The sequence below is a fragment of the Vidua macroura genome, chromosome 3 (assembly GCF_024509145.1).
Source record: "Vidua macroura isolate BioBank_ID:100142 chromosome 3, ASM2450914v1, whole genome shotgun sequence".
Taxonomy (NCBI): domain Eukaryota; kingdom Metazoa; phylum Chordata; class Aves; order Passeriformes; family Viduidae; genus Vidua; species Vidua macroura.
The window spans coordinates 91,437,030-91,458,266 of record NC_071573.1 but is presented as its reverse complement, the minus strand read 5'-3'; the positions used below and the strand labels follow the sequence as shown (position 1 = coordinate 91,458,266).

Here is a 21,237-nt window from a genome sequence, read left to right as displayed (position 1 = left end):
GCTGCGCTGGGCTTGCTCAGTACCGCACTGTGCGTTCAAATGGAGCCCAGCGGGACACGCAGTCCGCGCTGTTACTGCTGCTAGCTGGGGAGCGAACAACCAGCCCGGCCGGGATGAACAACCAATGGCGGAGGGGGCGCGGCTACAAGAACGCCGGGCGGTGACGGAGGAGTCCCGGTGGCGGTGCCGAGGCCGAGGCGGAGAAGGGGCGGAGCGGCGGCGGTGCCAGGGCGGAGAAGGGGCGGAGCGGCGGCGGTGCAGTGACGGAGAAGGGGCGGAGCGGCGGCAGTGCCAGGGCGGAGAAGGGGCGGAGCGGCGGCAGTGCCGGTGTCGGTGCCAGGGCGGAGAAGGGGCGGAGCGGCGGCAGTGGCGGTGCCGGTGCCGGTGCCGGTGTCGGTGCCAGGGCGGAGAAGGGGCGGAGCGGCGGCGGTGCCATGGCAGAGGAGGGGCGGAGCGCTGTGCGGCGGCTGCAGGAGCTGCAGGAGCGGCTGCGCTCTGCGCAGCAGCCCGCGGAGGTAGCCGGCGGGCTGTTATTTCTGTGTTCATAAGAGCTTTTCTGTGCGAAATAGGCATTTCTGCCTGGTTTTAGCGGCACGCATCAAAGAGGAGCGGGGCTTGTCACGCCCTGCCTTGTTCTTCCCGGTCCAAGGAGGACTAAGCTGTTCTTCCGAAACAACCCCTGTAGGGTGGCCAGGCTGCTCAGTCGCTGCGAGAGGTAGCTAAGGGACACCTGAAGCAGGCAGAGATGAGTGGGGAGTGCGATCAGAGCAGGGCTGAGGCTGCTCCGGCCTTCGGAGGTGCAGAGGGGACCGAGGCACGCCCCACTCTCTGAGCAGCAGCCGGCACTCCCGAGGAAATAGAAGCAAAGTAGCGTGTGCCAAATTGACCTCAACGTTTTATGAAATAATAAATTTTATTTGATTGAAGAAGGTGTATTCGAAACAGTGATGTGGTTTCTTCTTGTGTTTTTGGAGTGTCACATTTGCTATGAAAAACACAGGATGCTTTTACCTTCATGGGCTTCAAAGGCATTAGAACTTGACACAAGTTTATGGTTGGAGGCCGAGGGCAGCAGTAAAAGCGGCATTGTATTTGGTAGTTGCTGAGAATCTTAGCTATTAATCATGTCTACAGTGTGTTTTCAAAGCATGTGTGTATGCATATAGAAGAAATACTGATTTTCATAGCCACTAATGGCTTGGTTTCTTGAATGCCTGTGATGTAGACGCTATCTGTCTAAAATGCAAATATCTGTGCAGGTGCTTTATCAGAAGTTTTAATTTGCAGTTCAATGAACCTAAAATCTCTTCATCTGCTACAGGAGCAATCAGCTGTTACAGTGTCTGAATTTGTACTTGGGATTAGTGTTGATACGCTATTTGAACAAGAGGTAGCAAAGGAAAAGAAAATAAACAATTCTAGAGGCAATAAGTTTTTAAGTGATCCCAAACCAGTAAGTTTCAAAGCATTCTACTGAAGTGAAAAATCAGAACAACTCTGGCTAATTTGGTTTCATTAAGGGAGGAGATACAATGTTTTTATGTAGCATAGCTGCAAGTAGGTGCTGCATAAAATGGAGCTAATGGTGGTGCTGCAGCACTTCTGTCCCTGGTAAAACTGTCTAGTGAAATAGAAGTATTTATGAGTAACACGGCCTAAGGAGTGGCAGGGAAAGTGACAAAACTGATAGCTGTAAATTGGCAGTCATGAAAGGTACTCCTAACAGAAGTTGAATCTAATAAGAGAAATTATGTGGTTAGTATCTTTAAAGGCAAAGAGGAGAGTTCTAGAAATTGAGAAAAGAATTAGAAATCAATATTACAGATGTGTATGTAGGCAAGCATTGTTGTCAAATACTTCTGTTCCATACTGAGAATAATATTTGTCTTTGGACTTTTTAATATTGCTAAAAAGTTTTTGATACCCACGCAGAACATCAATTGTCCATTTCAAAAGCTTCTTGCTGTGTGAGGTTTGATAGGTACCCACTGAGTTTTCAGAGAATTGACAAAGAAAGAACAGTTGTTGAGTGCTGCTTATGGCTCTAGGGAAGGTACGGGAAAAAAGTACTGTGTAGTGTTAAAGGTCAGTGAAATGGTCTTCACTGGCATTGATCATAAAAGAATGATGCATGATGTTAAGATGTACCTGATGTAGAATTGAAGAGTGGTGCCATGATCCATACCACTCAATGAGATGTTACCTTCTGCCAAATCTCTCAAATTGTATTTGGCTGACACTAATTGTCGTGAATGTATGCAAGCTTCCAGGCATTTGAGTTGCTTCTGTGTGATGCTGATTAGAGCAGCAGTATCATGGGCCTGATATAATACATTAAAGTGATTTCAGTTGCACTAGCCAAAAATAAGAGCCAGACCTCATAAAGAAACAATGTTGGGTTGTGGGTTTGTGGTGGCTTTTTTGGGGGTAGGAGAGTGATTATGCATCTCTTTGTGACATGATGCTGCTGAAACTTCCTTAATTTGGAAGACAGAAAGCATTGTAGGGAAATGCTACACATACTGAAGTCATTTGTATCAAATGAAGTGAATCCCTTCTAGAAACCAAATTTGATCATGTGGTAGACTACATTCATTTGAGCAACACATGTTTTCCCATGGCTCAGTGGAAAGTCACAGCTAGGAGCTATGAATATAGGTCATTCAGCATAGAGACTGTATTTTGGAAACCATTGACTCAGAAAATGATTTGGAGCTCTGATGTATTACCAGTTGAGCATGAAATTGCAGTAGAGTGCAGTGGCTTATGGAGTAAGTGCTATCTTTGGGTAGCTTAGCAGGGTTACGTTATTATTGCTATATGGCATTAGAGGGACAATTACAGGAATATTATGTCCTGTTCTGAGGACTGTTTTTAAAAACAACACTGGTCTAGCTGGAAAGATAATGAGATAGCCAGAGATTGGCTGTAGCTCTGGCTAGCATAACTTAATGAAACTAAAGAGCCAAGGTAAAATGTGTGATTAGCATTTACATTTATTTCTGTATTGTGCAAGATGATTGGAAGAAAGCTCTTTCAGTGTAATTAACGGATCATTAGATTTAGTAGCTGAAAACAAAAGTAGGCAATTGTTTTAGGTGAACAGCTGTGCTTGCTTGGGTTTTTGTTTGTTTGTTTGGGTTTTGGGGGGGGTTGTTTGGGTTTTTGTTTGGGTCTTTGTTTGTTTTTTGTTAGCTGAGGGCATAGGGATGATCTACTTGGGACAGGGTTGGGTTTTTCTAAGATGTTTTCCTCAAAGTCCTGATGTTCTTTTAAATGAGTTGTCTAGTTCAGCCAGAAGTTATTGACATGATGGAATTTCACAGGCTTTGTTATAGAAGAGAATAAGCTAAAGAATCATAGGGGTCTCTTTGAAAGGGAAATGCAGCTATTCAGCAAGGAAAGAGAGAAAACAGGAGTTACTGTAGAGAAATGCTGTCAGTCTCCTGAGGACAGATGGTCTGGGAACCTGTTAGTGGGTTCCATCCTTCCTGAGGTTCCAGTCTCAGACAGGAAAATAAGAGGAGTCTGTACAACACTTGTATGAAGGATGATGGAGCAACACTGGAAACGACCAAACCCAGTGCACCTGGCAGCTGTTGTTACTTCTTAGCTTTCAGTTTTGGCTCTGGAAAATTTTGTTTGCTTACATTCTTTCCCATTGCTTCTTACCATTGGTCTCTGCTTCCCATATTCCAGCTTGCTTTCCCTTCTTCCCCGCATCTTTGCTTGTTTTTGTTCCTACTGTCATCTTTGTTTTTGTCTCACACCACTATGTGGGTGCCAGCTCTCAGTTTGTCCATAAGGCTTTGCCTGTTTATATTGCATGAAGACCTAGGTCTTGGTTTTTCTTGGAATACATTTTATGGGAAAAAAACTCCTGCCCTATAGGGTTTTGATTGTTCATTATAAAAACCAGTATTTAGGAATTATGTAGACTAGTCCAGGAATTGTATATGAAGATAAATTTTCTTCAAAATTTTTCTATGAAGTTTACAGTCACTTTTAGAGTAGATGGGGTTTTTCCACAAGGATATAGCTGATGATAGTGGTATGTGAGGTAAAATAGTCTGAAAACCAGTGGAGGGTTACATATGTATTGTGTGCATATGGAAGGTCTTCCCTGAAGAAATTGCCAGATCCAGTCCAGTGAGATAAGAGCCAGATAGGCCACAAATGCTGTGGTGAAAGAAATGGTTAGAGAAAGATCCCTCAATAGTCAGTCTTTATTTTGTTTTTGAAGGCCTGCTCAGAACAGACTTCATAATTTTGCCTTATTTTATGCAATAATTATAATGGTATACTATATATAGGTATCATGACAACAAAGTTGGTGTTTCTAGCAAGCTGTAGTTTTGGTGACAGACTTTACTGTATCTTGTGGTTCACAGTATACCTTTCTCCAAAGCCCAATAGATACTGGAGCTTGGTATTTGTGCTTTATCTTTGGTAGAGAAATTGGAGATCTCTAGCAAATAGGATAAACACAAAGTTTCTCTGCTGCTGCAGATGCTTGCCACAAATTATATTTGCTTATATTTGCTTATTTCCTGATTGTGACTGTAAGTAAGTTTGGTTCTAAATCCCAGGAAGTGGAGATGTGATTCCTACTGGCAGACTGGATGCAGCCATTTACTTTGTCCAGTTTCAGAACAGAGTCTTGTACTAGTCCTGTATGTGCAGAGCTGCTGCTTCCCCTGCAGCCTGAGCTGCTCCCTGCTTCCAAGTGGTTGGTATCACTTCTAAAAACCTGATCGGTGTGTCTGAGCCATTTTTTTTCCAATTTTTAAAATGAAACAGTGTTATTTGTCTTAATTTTCCAAATGTATATACATTTCAAGTAACAAAAATGAGCAGTGAGATCTGCAGTTTAGAAAACTTTGAAAGTTTTGTTTTTCATTAAAATGTGTTGACTGCTTTTGAACATACTTGTCATCTAAGTACTTTTGTAATTTAGCCGGTTGGTTTGAAGTTGTATGAATAGTAATTGCCTGCTTCCTGAATTTTTTCTTCTGAAACAAACTTGGCTTTATGAGTTAACTTAGTACAAAATCCATCAAGAGAAACTATTCAAAACCCCTATTCTCTGTATCTTGATGAAAACATCCCTTAGTATTCTTCCACAAATAGGTTTGTCTCTGGCAAAATAAATGGGATTTATTCCCAGTGGTTTTCACTGCTTGATTATCTAGACATGGTAAATACCACAATACAACGTGTCAGCAGTGGGTTAGTTCCTTGTTCATTGCAAAATAAGTTAAATCAATGAGGATATCTATTCTTCTAATTAAATAAAAGTGAAGTAACTTGACACTGATCATCTCAAGCATTAGAAACTATGTTAACATTGTGAGCAATTACTACTTTTCTTGGGGATTGTCTTATCTTAAAGATAAGCAGAACTTCATATAGCTTTTGTGCTGATTTTGAAATCTTGGTGAGGAAGCTTTTTAGAAATTAATTTATTTAAATTTTTTTGTTTGTTTTTAGGTATCCTGTCATTTTGTAGCTAGCTGAACTTTCTGGGAGAGATTTAATTTGTTACCTCTGGTCCTAGCTGAATGTCTCACATTTCCCCAGGCTGTGAAGCATTTCTGCTGTGCTTGTCTAGACTCAGAAGCACTGTTTCAGGGTGGATGATTTACAGAAGAGCTGCATGCCAGGCGTGAGATAGAGCCCACTGAACACAATGAAGATCAGTGTCAAGTGTGGGATTCCACTACTCTAATGCAGTATAGGAACAATGAAACTTAGAGCAATATATCCCTGGAGTGCAACTTATATATTGTTTCTTTGAGCTTGCTACTCGTTTTTAGTACCTCTTCCACCTCCTGCAAGGCCATTTCAGAAACAGTATCTAATATAATAAATGACAGTTCATTCGTTATTTAAATTAATATGGCTGGTTTTGTTGTCAGAAGATTTCTGGGTAGTGTGTTTTGTGTTCCTGCTGTTACACTGAGAAGTGTCAATGATCTGAAGCAGTTGACTAGTATTTCAGACTTTGTGAAAGCCCTCTGAAATGCTGCTATTTCAGTTGTACATTAATTCTGTCATCTCCATAACAGCTTCATGTGTGTGGTTGGGAGTGTTTTAGTGGCAACACTAAACTGGGGAATGCCATTCTTAAATAGTGACAGAAAGATAAGACAAATTTGCTGTATGTGGTTAGCTGCAAGACTCTGGGGTGCTATATGCTACCCGTTGCCAAATAAATTGGGTTATATTCCTGTTGAAATTTATACTCTGGTTATAAATGTGGCTTCTTTGTTATTAAAACACTTCTCATAGAAAGGTGAGCATTTTTTATGTGAAAAAATCTTTCCTGCTTTTATGGAAGTGTTGAGTTTGGTAACAGGTGTAAGCTTTGACAGTGCAAAAGAAAACAGTTTGAGCTTATTTAGTTAAAATTCAAATTGCAGTTATGTTTTCAAAACCTTATTTTGTGCAGTCTGGGCTTGCACCAGCTTGTTGTCCTTTCTGGGCCTGGATTGATGGAGTAGTGCTGCTGACTTGCTGATTTTTGCTTGGTGGCTTTGCATAATACAGCTTTTGTACTGGCTCTGTGGCAAATGAGGGTCACTGCTACAGGATGAGTAGGTATATATATGTAGCCTCTATTACTGTGTTACTGATTTTTACTGTAATCTCTGTAGCAGTAAATTCAAACTATCTACTGGATTTTCTGTTGTTACTGAAATTGAGGGGTTGGCAGGACTGTACTGGTTCACAGCCCGGACTGCAAACACTGCCCTGATGTGCAATAAAGGAGTGCTTATGTTTTCCAGGAGTTACTGGATGTTCCTTTCAACACTATTGTGTATTTTTGGATTAAATATGTGAGTGAGGATGAGAAAAACAGAATAAGATTTCCAAGTATTTGTTTAAAACAGTAAGTCTGATGTTTCCTTCCAGATTATAAAAACACTTAAGGTACTACAAGGTTTGGATTTATCGCTGGATATTTTAGTGGTAAGTGATCAGTAATAATACATTAAACTCTTCTATAGTGAATTACTATTTAAATGTAAATTTATATTTATATAAATTAAATTTATATCCTATTTGGTTAGATTAATTTCCCAAAAGATGGACATCAAGCTTGATAAGTGTTATGTCAACAGTGATAGAACTGAGCATATAGAGGACACGTTGCTAATCAGATTGGCTTCTTTTCAGTTTAAAACTGCCTTCAATCAATGCTTAAAGCAAATATGGGTGAATCATTCTTTAAGTCAATTGTCTAACTCTTCCGTTAGCAGCTCAAAGGTAGTTTCTTGCATTTAAAGAGGAGGAATTCCCAATAATGATTCCTGTGACTTTTATCCTCATCCAAGCTGCATCCTATAAAATTCTGTATTAGATATTCTCATACTGGTCTGTGAAGCTTCTAGCTATTATAAGCAATGTGTCTGTGTTTTGAAAAGAAGAAAAATGTGGGTTTTGCAAGCGAATTCTTTGAAGAGTAAGAAGAAAAATGTAGTTGCAAAGATGTTTGAATGGCCTGTTGAGGTAAAGGCATTTGTCTGCCTAGACACCAGCAGACTTCTACTGAAATGAAGCATTTATTTTGTTTTCCAATAAAAATACATAATCTTATATTGCAATTAGTTGTTTAAAATGACAAAGGGTTTCTGCAGATGATTCATGTTCCCAGAAATTTTGCATGCTTTATAATGTGATAGACTTTGATGGAAGCCTTCAAGTCAAATAAAGGAAAGTGATGTCTTACAGCGGAGGGCTCCACGTATTTTTAATGCATTTGGAGAACATAAATAGCTTTATGAAGTAGTCCCACCAGATTTCTTCCATCTGTTTGCAATAACTGACTTACCAAATCAGGTTGCTCAAATTATATACAAGCTAAATATACTTGAAGTGAATTTAAGGAAGCCCTTTCTGGAGGCTGAGCTGTTCATGTGGGAGTTACATGTATAGCTCAGACTTCACAGGAGTATAATTTCACTTAGCAAGAGCATTCACAGGTTGCAGTGAACCTACTGAAATCCGTATTTTGCATGCATCTTAAAAGTGAGGGTTTGTGAATCAGAGATGCTTACTGATAATACATTATTAAAATCACCTGTGAGTCTACAAACACTTCAAGTCTGCAAGATATTTTTGCTTAAACAAAATACACTAGAATGAGACTTGAAGACACAATGATATTGTGAAAATAACTCTGCTGCTGTGACCCCTCAACACTGTACTAGTGGTTGAGATGTATTTTATATTACACCATGTCCAACATATATGCTCTCTAATATGCTCAAATGTACTTCATAAGCCTAAAGGAAATTTGAATTGATGCATTTTGTTGGCTTAAGCATTTAAGAGAAGTGAAATTCCTGAAATATGTACATTTAATGGAGGAAAATTACTTACCTTAGTTTTATGAATTAAGCCTGCATTTTGTTCCCCATATTTGGTTATAAATAACTACTTCCTTCAATTCCATTTGCAGTATAAAGAGGGCATTCATTCTTTGGCTGCCATAGGACTGCCCTGAACACTAGGCTAATACTGTTTGTAGCAGTTTAGAGGAGGTTTTATTTGGGATGAGAGTTGTGATTTATTCTGCCCATCTTTCTTGCACTATCTTCAACAGGAAACTGGCATAGACAAAACAGTTAAAAGTTTTAGGGAACATGCCACTGCTGGGAATGTAGCTAAAAGTCTGTTAAAACAATGGAAAAAGCTTATTTCTCCAGAAAGTAAAAGGTAGGTGTGAACTTTTTTCCTTAAAGTTAATTATGCTGTAGTGCAATTTTAAAATACAGATTGGAAACTTAGGAAGGTGTTTGGAATGACGCAAGTACATTGAATTGGAACGTGAATTGAATGCAAGAAATAAGAATGCAGTTGTAAAATATGAGGCAAACAATCAAACCTTTACTGGACAACTAGCCAGTTGGCACCCTGACTTCAGCTGCTTTTTATGACTGGCACAAATTCTTAGGTCCCAGCTGGTGCAAACGGGACTAAACCATGATGGGCACTGCTCTGCACTTCAGGAAATTGAGAAACTTGCTCTTTTTTCCCAGAGGTGGTCAAATGAGGCTGCTCTCCAGTGATGTGGTTGTATAGAGGTTTCTCTTGTAATGTTCTTGTGGACTGAGAGAGCCTTCCAAAATTGGAGGAGGCACAGTGAAGAGATACAGCTTCTTCTGAGCCTGAAGCAGCCACCACTGCCGTGGCCAGGTCTGCTCTGCTTTAGATGTTTTACAGAGTTCCAACAGTTCCAAACAGTTGAGCTGAAAAAGCCAAGGGAATAGTTTGACTAAGTAGTGCATTTTAAATCTGAAGTTGTTCAAACAACAGGAAAGTAAAATACTAGATAATGTGATAAGCAAATCATAAAGGCTGACCTGTTAATCTGTATGACCTACAGAGCATGTTGTAAATTTTTCTGACTCCTAGTTATTTCAAGCATCATGTCTTTGTTATAAAGCATGCAGGGAAGCTTTGTGAAAAGTGATGTCCAGCATGTTGTAAGCAGATAGTACTGCTAGGTTTGTTTTCCTGCTCAGGCTTATGTCCCTACTCCCCACTTGTTTTGCAATCAATTCTTGTTTCAGTATTTAGCAGTGCTGCACCCAAGATTTCTGTGATTCTGTACTGATAATGGAAGAGTAAGAACACAGTGCAGAACTAAGTTCTGTGTTTTGTGAAACTATGACACATGCTTTTATGATTTTATGCTTTTAGTTTTACTGATATCAGAAAAACAGATTGTTTAAGAACTTAGCATCAGCTACAGAATGGGGTGTAATTTTTTTATTGTTGCAGTGATCACAGAGGAAGAAAAAATAATGAAAAAGAAAAATGTGAGATTAAATCTTCTGTTTCCAAGGAGATTAAGCCTTCAGAGAAGCCTGAAACATCTGTACTGGCCTTTAGAAGTTCCAGCAGTGCTCCCATTACTACAAAGCTGAATAAGGAGCATATTTGTAGTGAAAAGACCCATCAAAGTACAAATTCTGAGTCTCCAAAAGAATGTGATAATAAAGTATGTAGCAGCAGTGGTTCTAAGCATGCTTCCCAGGGTACCAATTCTCAGGCTAAAGAAAGTGACTTCAAGGAAAGCACCTTCACAGAGAGCAAGAAAATTTCAAAAAAGCAGCATTCCTCTGCAGCCAACGAATGCTTATTTCCCCCGAAAGAAAAACCTAGTAAGGGTGCTTCCAAACAGAGAAATCCCAAACGTGTGAAGAAACCAAAACAAAATCTTGTCATGAAAGACCAAGCCAAATCATCTAGTGATGAGGAATTTGAACCTCCTACTATGTCTTTTGAATCTTATCTTACTTATGATGAGGTTGCCAACAAAAGAAAGAGAAAAGCTTGTTCTATAGGTGCACGGCCAAAAAAGTGCAGTGAAGAGAAGAACAACTCATTACTACAAAAGACTTCAAAACTTTCTCAAGCAAAAGAGGGAGTTGGAGGTGTAAAAAAATGTGAGAGTGATCAATCAGAAACTCCCAGTAAAAAGGTAAGCCACTACAGGGTTGAGATAATAGCAGATAAACAGCAGACAAACAAGTGCTTTGGACTTATAATTTCGCTGAAATTTATCTGTTATTTATTTTAGGAACAGATTGCATGACTCTGATCTATCAGCCACATTGCAATTGCCAACAATTACAGTAATGGGGGAAAGAGAGATACAGTTTTCAGTTGAATTACTTGTATTTTTAGCATTGCTTCCAATATTACAATAATGTTTGATCCTTACCAACTAATCTGCATTTGCCTTGCAAAATGCAAAGGCAGTGACCTTTGGAAAGATGTCCACCTTTTTTCCTTCTTGACCATCCTGGTTTGTGGCTACTGCAGCTCTTTGTGTATAGAACAGTCCTTTTGTCAGATGCTGTGGTTCTTTAATAGCAAATGTTAATGTTTGCAGTGGAACTGAACATTCTTTAAATGCATTATTGCACATAAAACTGGATTATACATATTCTTAAAGTATATTAATATATATTTAATTATTTTAAAATAGATATATTCTCTGAGCTGTCCTAGTTCTTTGAAATGCAAAAAGCGTAAGTAGCTCCTCTAAGAAAATGTGTTTGCAAAAACATGTATTAATTAGACCTTTTAAATGAAGACCTTTTGTGCACTGAAAATTAGTGTTATCTTCAGATTTATATCTTCACTATGATGTGAAAGCTTTAGGCTTTTTTTTATTATGGAAGATGTGCAATCTGAATGTGGTACCTGCTGTCCAGATGGGGAAATATTAATGTAGAGGCTTATGTATGATAGTCCAACATAAACTGTTTGAGGAAAAACCTCAGATATTCAAGCAGTTTTGAAAAGTTACTTTAGATACTTACATGAAGTGCAGGGAATTTTGGGCTGTAAGTGCCTGACTTGCAATTGGAGGACACCTGAGACCCAATTTAGATGTTGCACCTGATCCATTCATAGGAACCCATACTTAATAGGCTGCTGCATCTTTAAATCCATTTTTAGGGGATTACCTGTGAATGTTTTAGGCTAAATGGCTTACTGAGTGTGATCTAGGAGACTTGATAGGACTAAGTATAAAGCTGTTTCTTGTCTTTTAGAATTATGCTTTTGTCGTCTTGCAGTTTTGCCTCATTCACTGCATGCCTCGATAGTGATTTATCTGAAAGCCCATTAGCTCTACATATCTGCCCTGTTCTTTAATCCTTCTCTGTGCTAATTGCAGATGTCCCACTAAGTTCCTTTTGTAGTATAGTCTTGGTAAGTGGAGTATGAAAGGATATACTGAAAAGTAATCCTATGAGTAAATGTTAGTGTAGAAAAGCAAGAATTCTAGATATCCTAGTTAATTTTGGAATTTGCATAAATCTTTGGGGGTTTATTGTAGCTTATTTTAAGCCTGGTTAACCCTGAATTTATAATATTGAAGCAATCTTTCCGTGACTGTGCACAGGCCAAAGTGGCATCCCTCCAAGATCTTCTTAATACTCCACTACCTAAAACTCTGCCAGGCATCTCAGAATTATCTCCCCAATATGCTGCAGACTTTACAGGTAAGTAATATACAAGGCTGATAAATGTGAAATAGTGCAGGTGTTTATAGCTCTGTGTAGAAATGTTTTATGCTGTTTTTCAATACACTGTATTAGCTCATCAGTCCATGGCAAAGAAGGGCCTCACTTTCTCATCTGTGGAAATCATGTTGAAGCTAAAGTGAGTTATAAGGCCTTCCTCCTTATGGCTTGCTGAGTGAAGGAATACTGAGGACAGTTACCACAGACTTAGAGAAGGCATAAACCAAGTGGCTGTTCTACAGGCTCTATTTATCTTTACTCATGTCTATACCTTACAGCAGGCAAAGCCTTAGCAGAAATTATCTTAAGTAAAACAAATATATGAGGCACTAGGTCAAGCTTTGGCATAGGAACCACTAGTATCATTATAGGTAGGTGACATAAAGTACCAGTGGTTCCCCTAGTGGCTCTTCTGATGTGGTTTCCTACCACTGGGATCTTGAAACATTGCTGCTATTGCAGCTTCTGGCTTCTCTAAGATAACTCAGGAGGATTAGTAAAGTTCTGTGGATAGGTAACAGAGCAATCGAGATGTGAATACAGCTCATGTAGACTGGAGATAAATAAAGCAAGTCTGGTTTGAGTTGGTGTAGTTCACTTGCAGTGTACATCTTGGAGTTAGATGATAGTGAATGGTCTTTTGCAATTCACAGTAGGTGCAAGGGTCCCATGCTGCAATGTAGTAACTTTGTATTAAGAAAATACTTTGTATATGTAAGTAAAAGTAATTGATGTTTATCTCGGAGCTGAATGTTTAAAGCCTTGTGAAACCTGCCTGACGTTTTGCTTGCAGCATCTGCAGTACCTGTTGTAGAAGCACCCCAGCAAGTCAATGAGATAGTTCAATTCCCAGGACAGAGACTGAACTCTAAAATGCAGGTGTACTCTGGCTCCAAGGCAGTCTGCCTTTCGAAGATGCTTACACTGTATGAGCAGTGTGTCCGCATGCTTCACAACAACATTGAGTGTGAGTACTTCAGGGGATTTGTAGCACTTGTGACTCTTAAGGGTATGAGATTTTTTTTCTCCATGCCAACCACTGGCTTACTAAAATATATTCTCCCTCCCTACAGATGGTGACTTGGAGCAGGGTGAAAAGCACTTGCAGAAATGGATTAATGACTGTGCTAAACTGTAGCTTTGTTTTGAAAGCTTACAATTTTTAAAAGTCCAAGTTTACTTAAAATAATGTCCTATAAATGATAAATGAAAAATTCTGCCCCTCTACCCCTATGTTTGTTGTGATCAAGACATTATTTTCTTCATTGCATAGGCAGAGGAGAAAATGATGCATATCAGTAAAGATGGGGCAATGACTATTCTAAGATTCTTTATCCATCCTCAAGTATAACTGCTAGTCAGTATGCTGATTTATAAATATTTTCATAGCCTGACATAAGATGTTGTGTTAGTGCTTGCTAAAATTAACTTGTGATTTTTATTTTTAAACTGAGTGGTGTTACCCACTGAGTAAAATAAGATACTGAAAGTACTGTCCTCTTTTGTAGTGCTACAAGAAGCAGGAGGTGTGCCCTTTGAAATTCTTGAGCCTGTGCTAACACGTTGCACACCAGAGCAGTTGTTTCGAATAGAGAAATGTAATCTGGTAAATTCTGCCTTGTTAAATTTGGGGAACCACAAAGTTCCACAACTCCATGGGCTGCACTGGTTTTCTGTTTTGCCTACTAATTTCTTTGAATTCATCTGTCATTATCAAGTCTCTCTTTCTCAAGTTTAAAACATTGAGGAGAATGACTACTGATGACTAAGTGAAAGACAGTGTGTATAGAAGAGTATTTCTGTTTCTAAAAATAAGAAAGAAAAAAAGATGGCCATAGTATTTACCACTGAAATAGCTGGGAAAGTCAGAGCCATCTGTTTTCAAGTTACAAACTATTAAGCCAGCAAAGCATATCAGTCAGGAAGTAGCTGAGGTGAGATTTCATGTACGTGGTAGTTTTCTTATCTACACTGTCAGGACTTGAGCTCCATGCCGCACTTGGACATTGATGTTCTGAGTGTGCAGTCCTTTGCAGGCAGATTAGCCTTCCCTCTGTGTGCTTCAAGTTGAGAGCTGGAGTGGCCTGAGCCTGTGCTGTAAACACAAGTCTGGCCTGTAAGCATAGCTCACTGACTCCAGCTGTGCTGCTTGAAGCTGTGTGATTTCCAGGCTGTAGGCAGTGTCCCTGCATGGTATTGCCACGGTGTGGGTACCTGTGTCAGCACGTGTGGTGGGATTTGTTCTGCACCTTCTTCCACCAAAGGTTTGAGTTGTGTCTGTAGGCTCAGGTAATAGGTACTCTTGAAAATGTTATTTTTAAATCTCTGATTTAAGATGTCTGTGTTTAAATTAGATGTTTATAAAAGAGACTGACCACTTGTGGAAGAAACACTGCCAAAGAGACTTTAAAAATGAGAGCATTCTGGAATATGAGTCTTGGCGTGAAATGTACTGGAGACTGTTTAATCAGAGAGAAGAAAAACTGAAGATCCTTACAAAAAATATTCTTTCAGCTCAGTCTGAGAAACCAAAAGGTAAAATCTCTGGTTAGCTCTTTCACCTACAAAACCCAATCTGTTCTGCTGTTCTTGACAATATGTTTGGTTTAGTGATTTCCTTGCAGTGAGTACTAATGCTGTACTTCCATAAGAAATCATCAAGAACAAACACTGTTACTCTTAAATTAAAATTTGCTTAAAAAATAAACACATGCATGAATACAATACATTGGTGTATCCTGCAAATATTATGCATTAGACAAACATTACTGGCTGGACTAAGGATTCTAAGCAGCAATGCAAAGAGTTTTGGACATAAAGGTCATGAAAAGTCATGTATCCTCTGCTCCTTGCTTCTACATTAGGCAGGCAAGTGAAACTGGCTTATGTGACTGGTGCAGCAAAACCACCCAGGAACATTTGCCGACGGCAAGAAATCCATGGGACAGCAGGACCTGTCATCCAGCTTCATCCCACAGCAAAGTGCAAGTAAGTGCTATGTACTTTTGAGTTTGTGTCTTTGTCAGTTCAAAATCATGCTTGCAAAATAATTTTAAAGTTCTAAATAACTCTGTTTACTTTCCTTTTTCTAAGTGGCTAGGAGCTCGAAACAAACTTGCCTTTTAAGTCTTGTGTACTCCTCTGCCATGTTGCACTTTTCTCATAAGTGCCAGTGAATTCACTCTCCCAGCTGGAGTGGAAGTGGATGCTGTTTCTTTTCTCTGGATTGCACTAAAGCTGCTTGGCATCCTAGGGCAATTCCATTGTTGATGTTTTGGGTCTATTAACCTGCCTAGTAGTCTCACATGTTCTCCTGCTTTGATAAAATCCCAGTCAGCTGCCTGGTGTGATACAGCTGACCAGAATGAACCTCAGGAACTTTTAATACTTTTTTTCCCCCCTGTGAATTTCAGAAGCTTAATCGAACAGCCTTGCTGCTCAAGGTGGTTGTAAGTATGGGTTAGGAAGGGCAGCCTGGATGTAAGAATTTTCTTAAATTCAGCTTTTACACCAGATAAATTTTCATTACTGTGCCTTCAGCTGGTGAGATTTGGAAGGTTCTTTCCATAGGGTTGCTATTTCCATTGAAAAGATAGTCCCTCACCAAGGCAGTAAGTAGCTTAAGGCACTTTGAGTTGCACTTCTGCTTTCAGCTGCTCTGTGGGAGGTTGATTCTGTATTGTGACAGACCTGCCTTTCCAGTTTAGGTGCTTCAAGTAGACTAGCATACAAGTACATATGTCCTTTGTGCTCCAGTAATCTCTGGACCAGTAGCTGAGTGATGTAGACCAAGCCTTGCATGATTTTTTTTTTTCCCTCAGACATGAAAGAAGCTGTAAGAGAGTCATTGGTTAGTCTTCTGGAGAACCAAAGGATTTGTTTAGGCACAATGAGTTAAATTTCACTACTTTGACCTATTGGTTTTTTAAGCTGCAGAATCTGTATGGCTGAAATTCTCACTTGAGAAGCTAACTTGCAGGAGCTAAAAAGTCCTGCTAAGGATTGGTATGCAGACATGCAGATCCTTAGCAGGCTGCTGTTCTCACTCAGTGTGCAGTGGTACTGAGTGCTGGCAGAATCCTACTGCCTGGCTCTGAGGAGTACAGGGCTGGTCACATTTGGTGACATTGTGCTGGCACTTTAATGCAGTGTTGGGTTAACCGTCTTTAGCAGGAGGCATCAGCTCTGTATAGGTACCTGTCTCAGTCCTTGTCTTGTTGATTGAGGATTTCAACATCATGTTTAGTTATTGTGCCTTTTGCTAGTCAGTTACAGTTAAATGTTTTTAAACATTTGCCCTCATTTTCTGTCAATGAGTTAGTTAGCAGTTCAGCTGTGTTCAAAGAGGAAAATAAACACAAGGTGCAAACTAGAGCACAGGGCATTATGAATCACAGTGGTATTGCTGGCCATTTTGGTTTGTCACAAACTCTGATCATTTCATTTTAAAGACTAATAAGAAACATGAGATCTTATAAATGTATTATTTGTTCAAGAATTAAAATGGAAAAGCTGGTCATCCATCCAATCCCCTCTAACCTGAACTATCCTATGACTTTGAAATGTATAAAGTCTCTTAAATGTATCCAATCAGGCTGTTGGTTTTGATTTTTTTTTTCAAAATGAGCCAGAGCAAATAGTAGCTTGATATTAAATGCTAACTTTTTCTTACTTGCTTGTTTTAAAAGAACAGGGATTCCAGAAATGAGAGACAGAAAAAATACATTATCAAATCTGATACGTGCTGGCAACAGTAGAAGTTCTAGCTCAGGTGTCATGATTCAAGACGGGAAGAAGCCTTCCAAAAGTAAGTGGCATTTCCTAAGTTGATCAATTTAAATGTTTTAATGTTTTTGCTAATATATGCTTAATATTATACTAATACCATTTAAAGTTGCTCATAGTTGTAATCCTAACTGGTCTCTTTGTTTTGTTGTTATTGAAGAAATAGCACCAATCATGAAGAAAACTTTGAAAGCGCTGAGGAATAGAGTTGGACAATGATAAAATGAGGCTGTGTATTTGAAGCTTCTTTGATGTGACTGTGTGTATATTGTGCTACAGTGAATGAAAGTAATGTCCATGTAAGCACTGTTCAATTACTCAAAAATAGTTCTGAAAAATTGCATGGGTGAATAATTAACAATAAATACTGAAACCTCCAAGTCCTTTCATACTGCTGCATTCTTACTTGAATTGAAATAAAGTCTGTACACACTAATCACAAATCAGTTTATATGAACCTTTATAGGTGATGTATTTATCAGTTTAAGCTGATGAAGGGTCTGGGGCACAAGGTTTTTTGGGAATGTCTGAGGGAATGGGGGTGGCTTAGCATGGAGAAAAGGAAGCTGAGGGGAAGACCTTATTGTTCTCTACAGGTACCTGAAAGGAGGTTGTACACAGGTGGGGGTTGATCTCTCCTCCCAAGTTACAGGACAAGAGAAAATGGCCTCAAGTTGTACCAGTAAAGGTTTAGATTGGATATTAGGAAAAATTTCACTGAAAGGGTTGTCATCATTGGAATAAGCTGCCCAGGGAAGTGTCTGTGTTGTCAGCCCTAGAGATATTTAAAAGGTGTGTAGATATGGCATTTGAGGATCAGAGTGCTGGTTTAACAGTTGGACATTGATGATCTTCAAGGTCTTTTCCAACCCAAACAATTCTGTGATTCTATGATTGCATGTAAGTGTGGAGATGAAAGGAAACGTGGACTATACTCTGATCTGCTGCTCTCCTAGCTCACAACCTCACAGCCAGTTGTCTTAAAGTGAAGAAGCTATTTGGTCTTGGATAGCTGTCCTTTCAAGAGTTAGGGGCTGCTGCAATTTGGGATTGGTCTATGAATGGGTTTAGTTTTAGAAATGAGATATGTCTTTGTAGTTTCTTTTTCTAAACCAGTTCATTTACCTGAATTGTAAGCCTGACTTTGCCTTGAAGGCATGTCTTAGAAATGGAGGAGCTCTATCAATTGCACTCAGTAGTTGCAAGTAGGTCTTATTTCTTCCTTTGTACTTCCATAGGATTTGACATCTTAGAACTCCTCACAAAGCACAGGGTAAGGGTGTCATGAAACCTTTGAGTTGATGTCTCTTACTCAAAACATCTTATATGTGAATTTAATCATTGCATATGTTAGGTACTACAGGTAGATTACAAAAATATTGCTACTAAAAATGGCTTTTACAGCCATTAACTTAGTCACCTATACATAACAGCTTGTGCAAATGCCCTGTTTATACGGGGGTTTGAAGTCAGCAGGTGTGCTGTTGTGTTGTGTTTTTTCTCCATGCATTAGAGTTGCACTAAAAATAATGGAAATTGAAAACATGCATGTTGAGCTGGAAATGCTGGGGGAAGCTTTTGCTGTTTCTGGAATCAAACCAAGCAATAACTAGTAGGAGAGGTAATGCAGCATCTGTCATACATACCTGAACAGTTCATCCCAGAAGCATTCTTTACAAGACTTAAAACTGGCTGAATAACCAATGTACCACTCTTTGTTGCTAATCAGTTGGTGGCAGAAGCTGAATTCAGCTGGAGATTTCTATCAAGTGTGGTATCCTTTTGTGTAAGAAAAGACAAAGTCATTGGTTTGGCTCTGGCATTTGAGAACACAGCTGTAGCCATCCAGAACAGATATAGATGATGGGAATATATACTTTGAAGTCTGAAGGATAAATAGTTGTTGTAACTAATAGGCTTACATTATTGATTGGCAATAACTTTTCCTATCCTTGACAATGGTAGCAGAGTTATGTGGAGGGCAGATTTTACTTCAAGATTAGGTGACTTTAATTTTCTCTTCTCACTTTCTCTCACTTCAAAGGCTCTAGATATAGCTCTGGTAAGAGATGTGCAGAGGGTGCTCATGGGATCAGATTGTCATCCTGACAATTTCTAATTTAGAAAATTCAGTAGACAAGCAAATCTCTTTACTGTAAATTAGTTGGTGCCACATACACTTTAGGGTAGGGTTTTTCTTTTGCTTGTGCTGTGGTCTGGTCCTATGGACTAATGCCTATCTGAGGCTGCAGTATGCTGGAATGCTCTGGGAATGCATCTTTGTGAGGCACCTTGTTTTTGTGGTTTGGCACTGCTTGATGATACAATGCAAATCAATCATGGAGGCAAATTCAAAGCCGATTTCAAAAGTATACCCTTTTAATCTGAACCAGAACGCTGATGTAGATGTTTCTGCAGTCTCCTGCCTTCCATGCTACATACAGTTACTCCGGTACAGAGGAATTGTTGCTGGATAAGTGTTCCTGGCATTTGACATACCTAACAGTACACAATGTGTTGGAGTATATTGGCCCAAGGCAGATGACCTTCTTTCTGGTGGATGGGTGAAAGATGTTTGGTTGGTTTTGTTCCTCAGGCTGGCTGCCACATCTCATCAGAGGAGACCTCTGATCCTTCTTGGATAAGGGATTATTTTCACAGAAAGACTGAATGTTACAAGTGCATGATGGAGTCCTCTTCCCTAAAAACATATTGCAGCTTCTAGTCCTCCTGCAGTATCTCTGAAGCCTTTTATCCCAGCAGCATAATGCTTTTCCAGGTGATAAGCAACTTCCATACTAATTTCTGGAAAATGAAGTAAGTAATGGGAGAAAAATATGGGCACAAAAGGAATGTCCTGCTGTTGTGGAAAAGACCACAAATGCATAACATTTCTTTTCTTCTTGAGCTTTTTTCTTCTTTCAAGCATAGAAACCACTTTCCACTTCCTGACAGTGTTTGTTTCATAGCATTCGGGAACATTTTCTATCCTGTTAGTGGTTGGGCCCAAGAAGAAAGCTTGGCCTGACTGCTGTACCACTTAAAAAAGGAGGATGTGTGATGTAGCCATCTAAACAGTCCCTGTGGTAGGAGAAAGAAAAGAGTTTTGCGGTGAAGTGTTCGATCTATGAGACCCTGCTCAGAAGGCGTGTGAATTCCAGGAGCTAAGCTCTTCTTGGGGACCTCGTTAAATGTTAGCTTAAGTCCTGGGCCAAGGCCAGAATGGGGTGTAGGATCCTTCTGGAAGAATTTGTAGACATCAGTGTAGTGCCCCATGCATGCTGTTGTCAATTGTTGCTGTTCAGGGACCAGTATCTGAGCTGCTGCTAAAGCAAGGCACAGCTGGGATCCCTGTTGGCATGGAGGCTGTTACAGCTCTGAGCATGATGTCATTGGCTGTGTGGTACCTGGGGATGTCTGAGGATTTCTGGTAGTCATAGGAGATAACCTCAGCAGAGGGAAAAGAAATCCCCTCATACAGTGCAGATCTCAGATTTGCCATCTGAAAGCTCGGCAAAATATCTGTGCCAAGGCTTAGTGTGGTAAAAAGTCTTGATGGATAAGAAGACCATCCTCTATATATTGCTGTTGGGGAAAAAAAAACAAGCAAACAAAACACCACTTGACAAAACCCCAAATCACCTAGTGAGAGTTGCCTTGTTCTTTTATTTATTTCCTTTCCCTGCCCTTCCTGTAAAGACAGGAGAGATTTTTGAGTGGCTGATTGAAGGCCTTGGTTAGACAGCTTAATGTCTCCCTGTTCAGCCACCCCCACCATTGAACAGAGGTGAAATTTATCAAGATTGTTTTTCTGCAGTTGTAACTAGTTATTGCCAGTGGAGGAACAAGTCTCTCCTGGGTCACCACAGTGGCAGAAATGATCTTGGGTTTGTTTATATACAGGACAAATGTATTGTGATTTTTTTTTATTTTTTCTTTCTTTTTTCTTTCTCGCTAATTTCCATATGAGTGATTCTTGCCTCCGACCCCAAAAATATTTCCTTTCTGATCTGCTGAGTCAGTTGGAGGGGAAAAAGAATGGTGTTGGGTTCTTCTGATCAATCATATTTGATCCAGTGTAGGGGCTGGGTTCAGCATTTCTTGGTGTGATCATTTGCCTTGGGTTTTCAGTGGTCTCTGTTTTGGGTACCATTGTTCAGCAGCGAAACCTTTCAGGAAAGTGATGAAATCACTGAGTTGTGCTGCTTGACATGAGCATGGGAATAGGTTGTTCTTCTTCCTGCTTAATGGAAGTGATGTGCAATGTATCTGCTTCCTCTCACAAATTCTAGTAAACATTTTTAATGTGCGTTATTCAATTTTCTGTTTTGCACACATGAGTTGCATCCTTACACAGCTAACCCGTCTTCTCTCTCTCTCTAAACCTTTTTCACAGAGCTGAATT

General features: G+C 39.6%; 1 protein-coding gene across 1 annotated transcript; it reads left to right on the top strand.

The window, feature by feature from the left end:
- The first annotated feature begins 434 nt into the window (after positions 1-434).
- Positions 435-17,133, top strand: LOC128805212 (elongin-A-like). The gene is made up of 11 exons (XM_053973754.1): positions 435-515; positions 6,916-6,972; positions 8,609-8,721; positions 9,790-10,492; positions 11,927-12,026; positions 12,841-13,014; positions 13,556-13,653; positions 14,402-14,582; positions 14,912-15,035; positions 16,736-16,854; positions 16,993-17,133. Exons 1-11 carry the CDS (start codon positions 435-437, stop codon positions 17,049-17,051), a joined length of 1,809 nt encoding a protein of 602 aa, XP_053829729.1. The 3' UTR covers positions 17,052-17,133.
- The last annotated feature ends 4,104 nt before the right edge of the window (positions 17,134-21,237 follow it).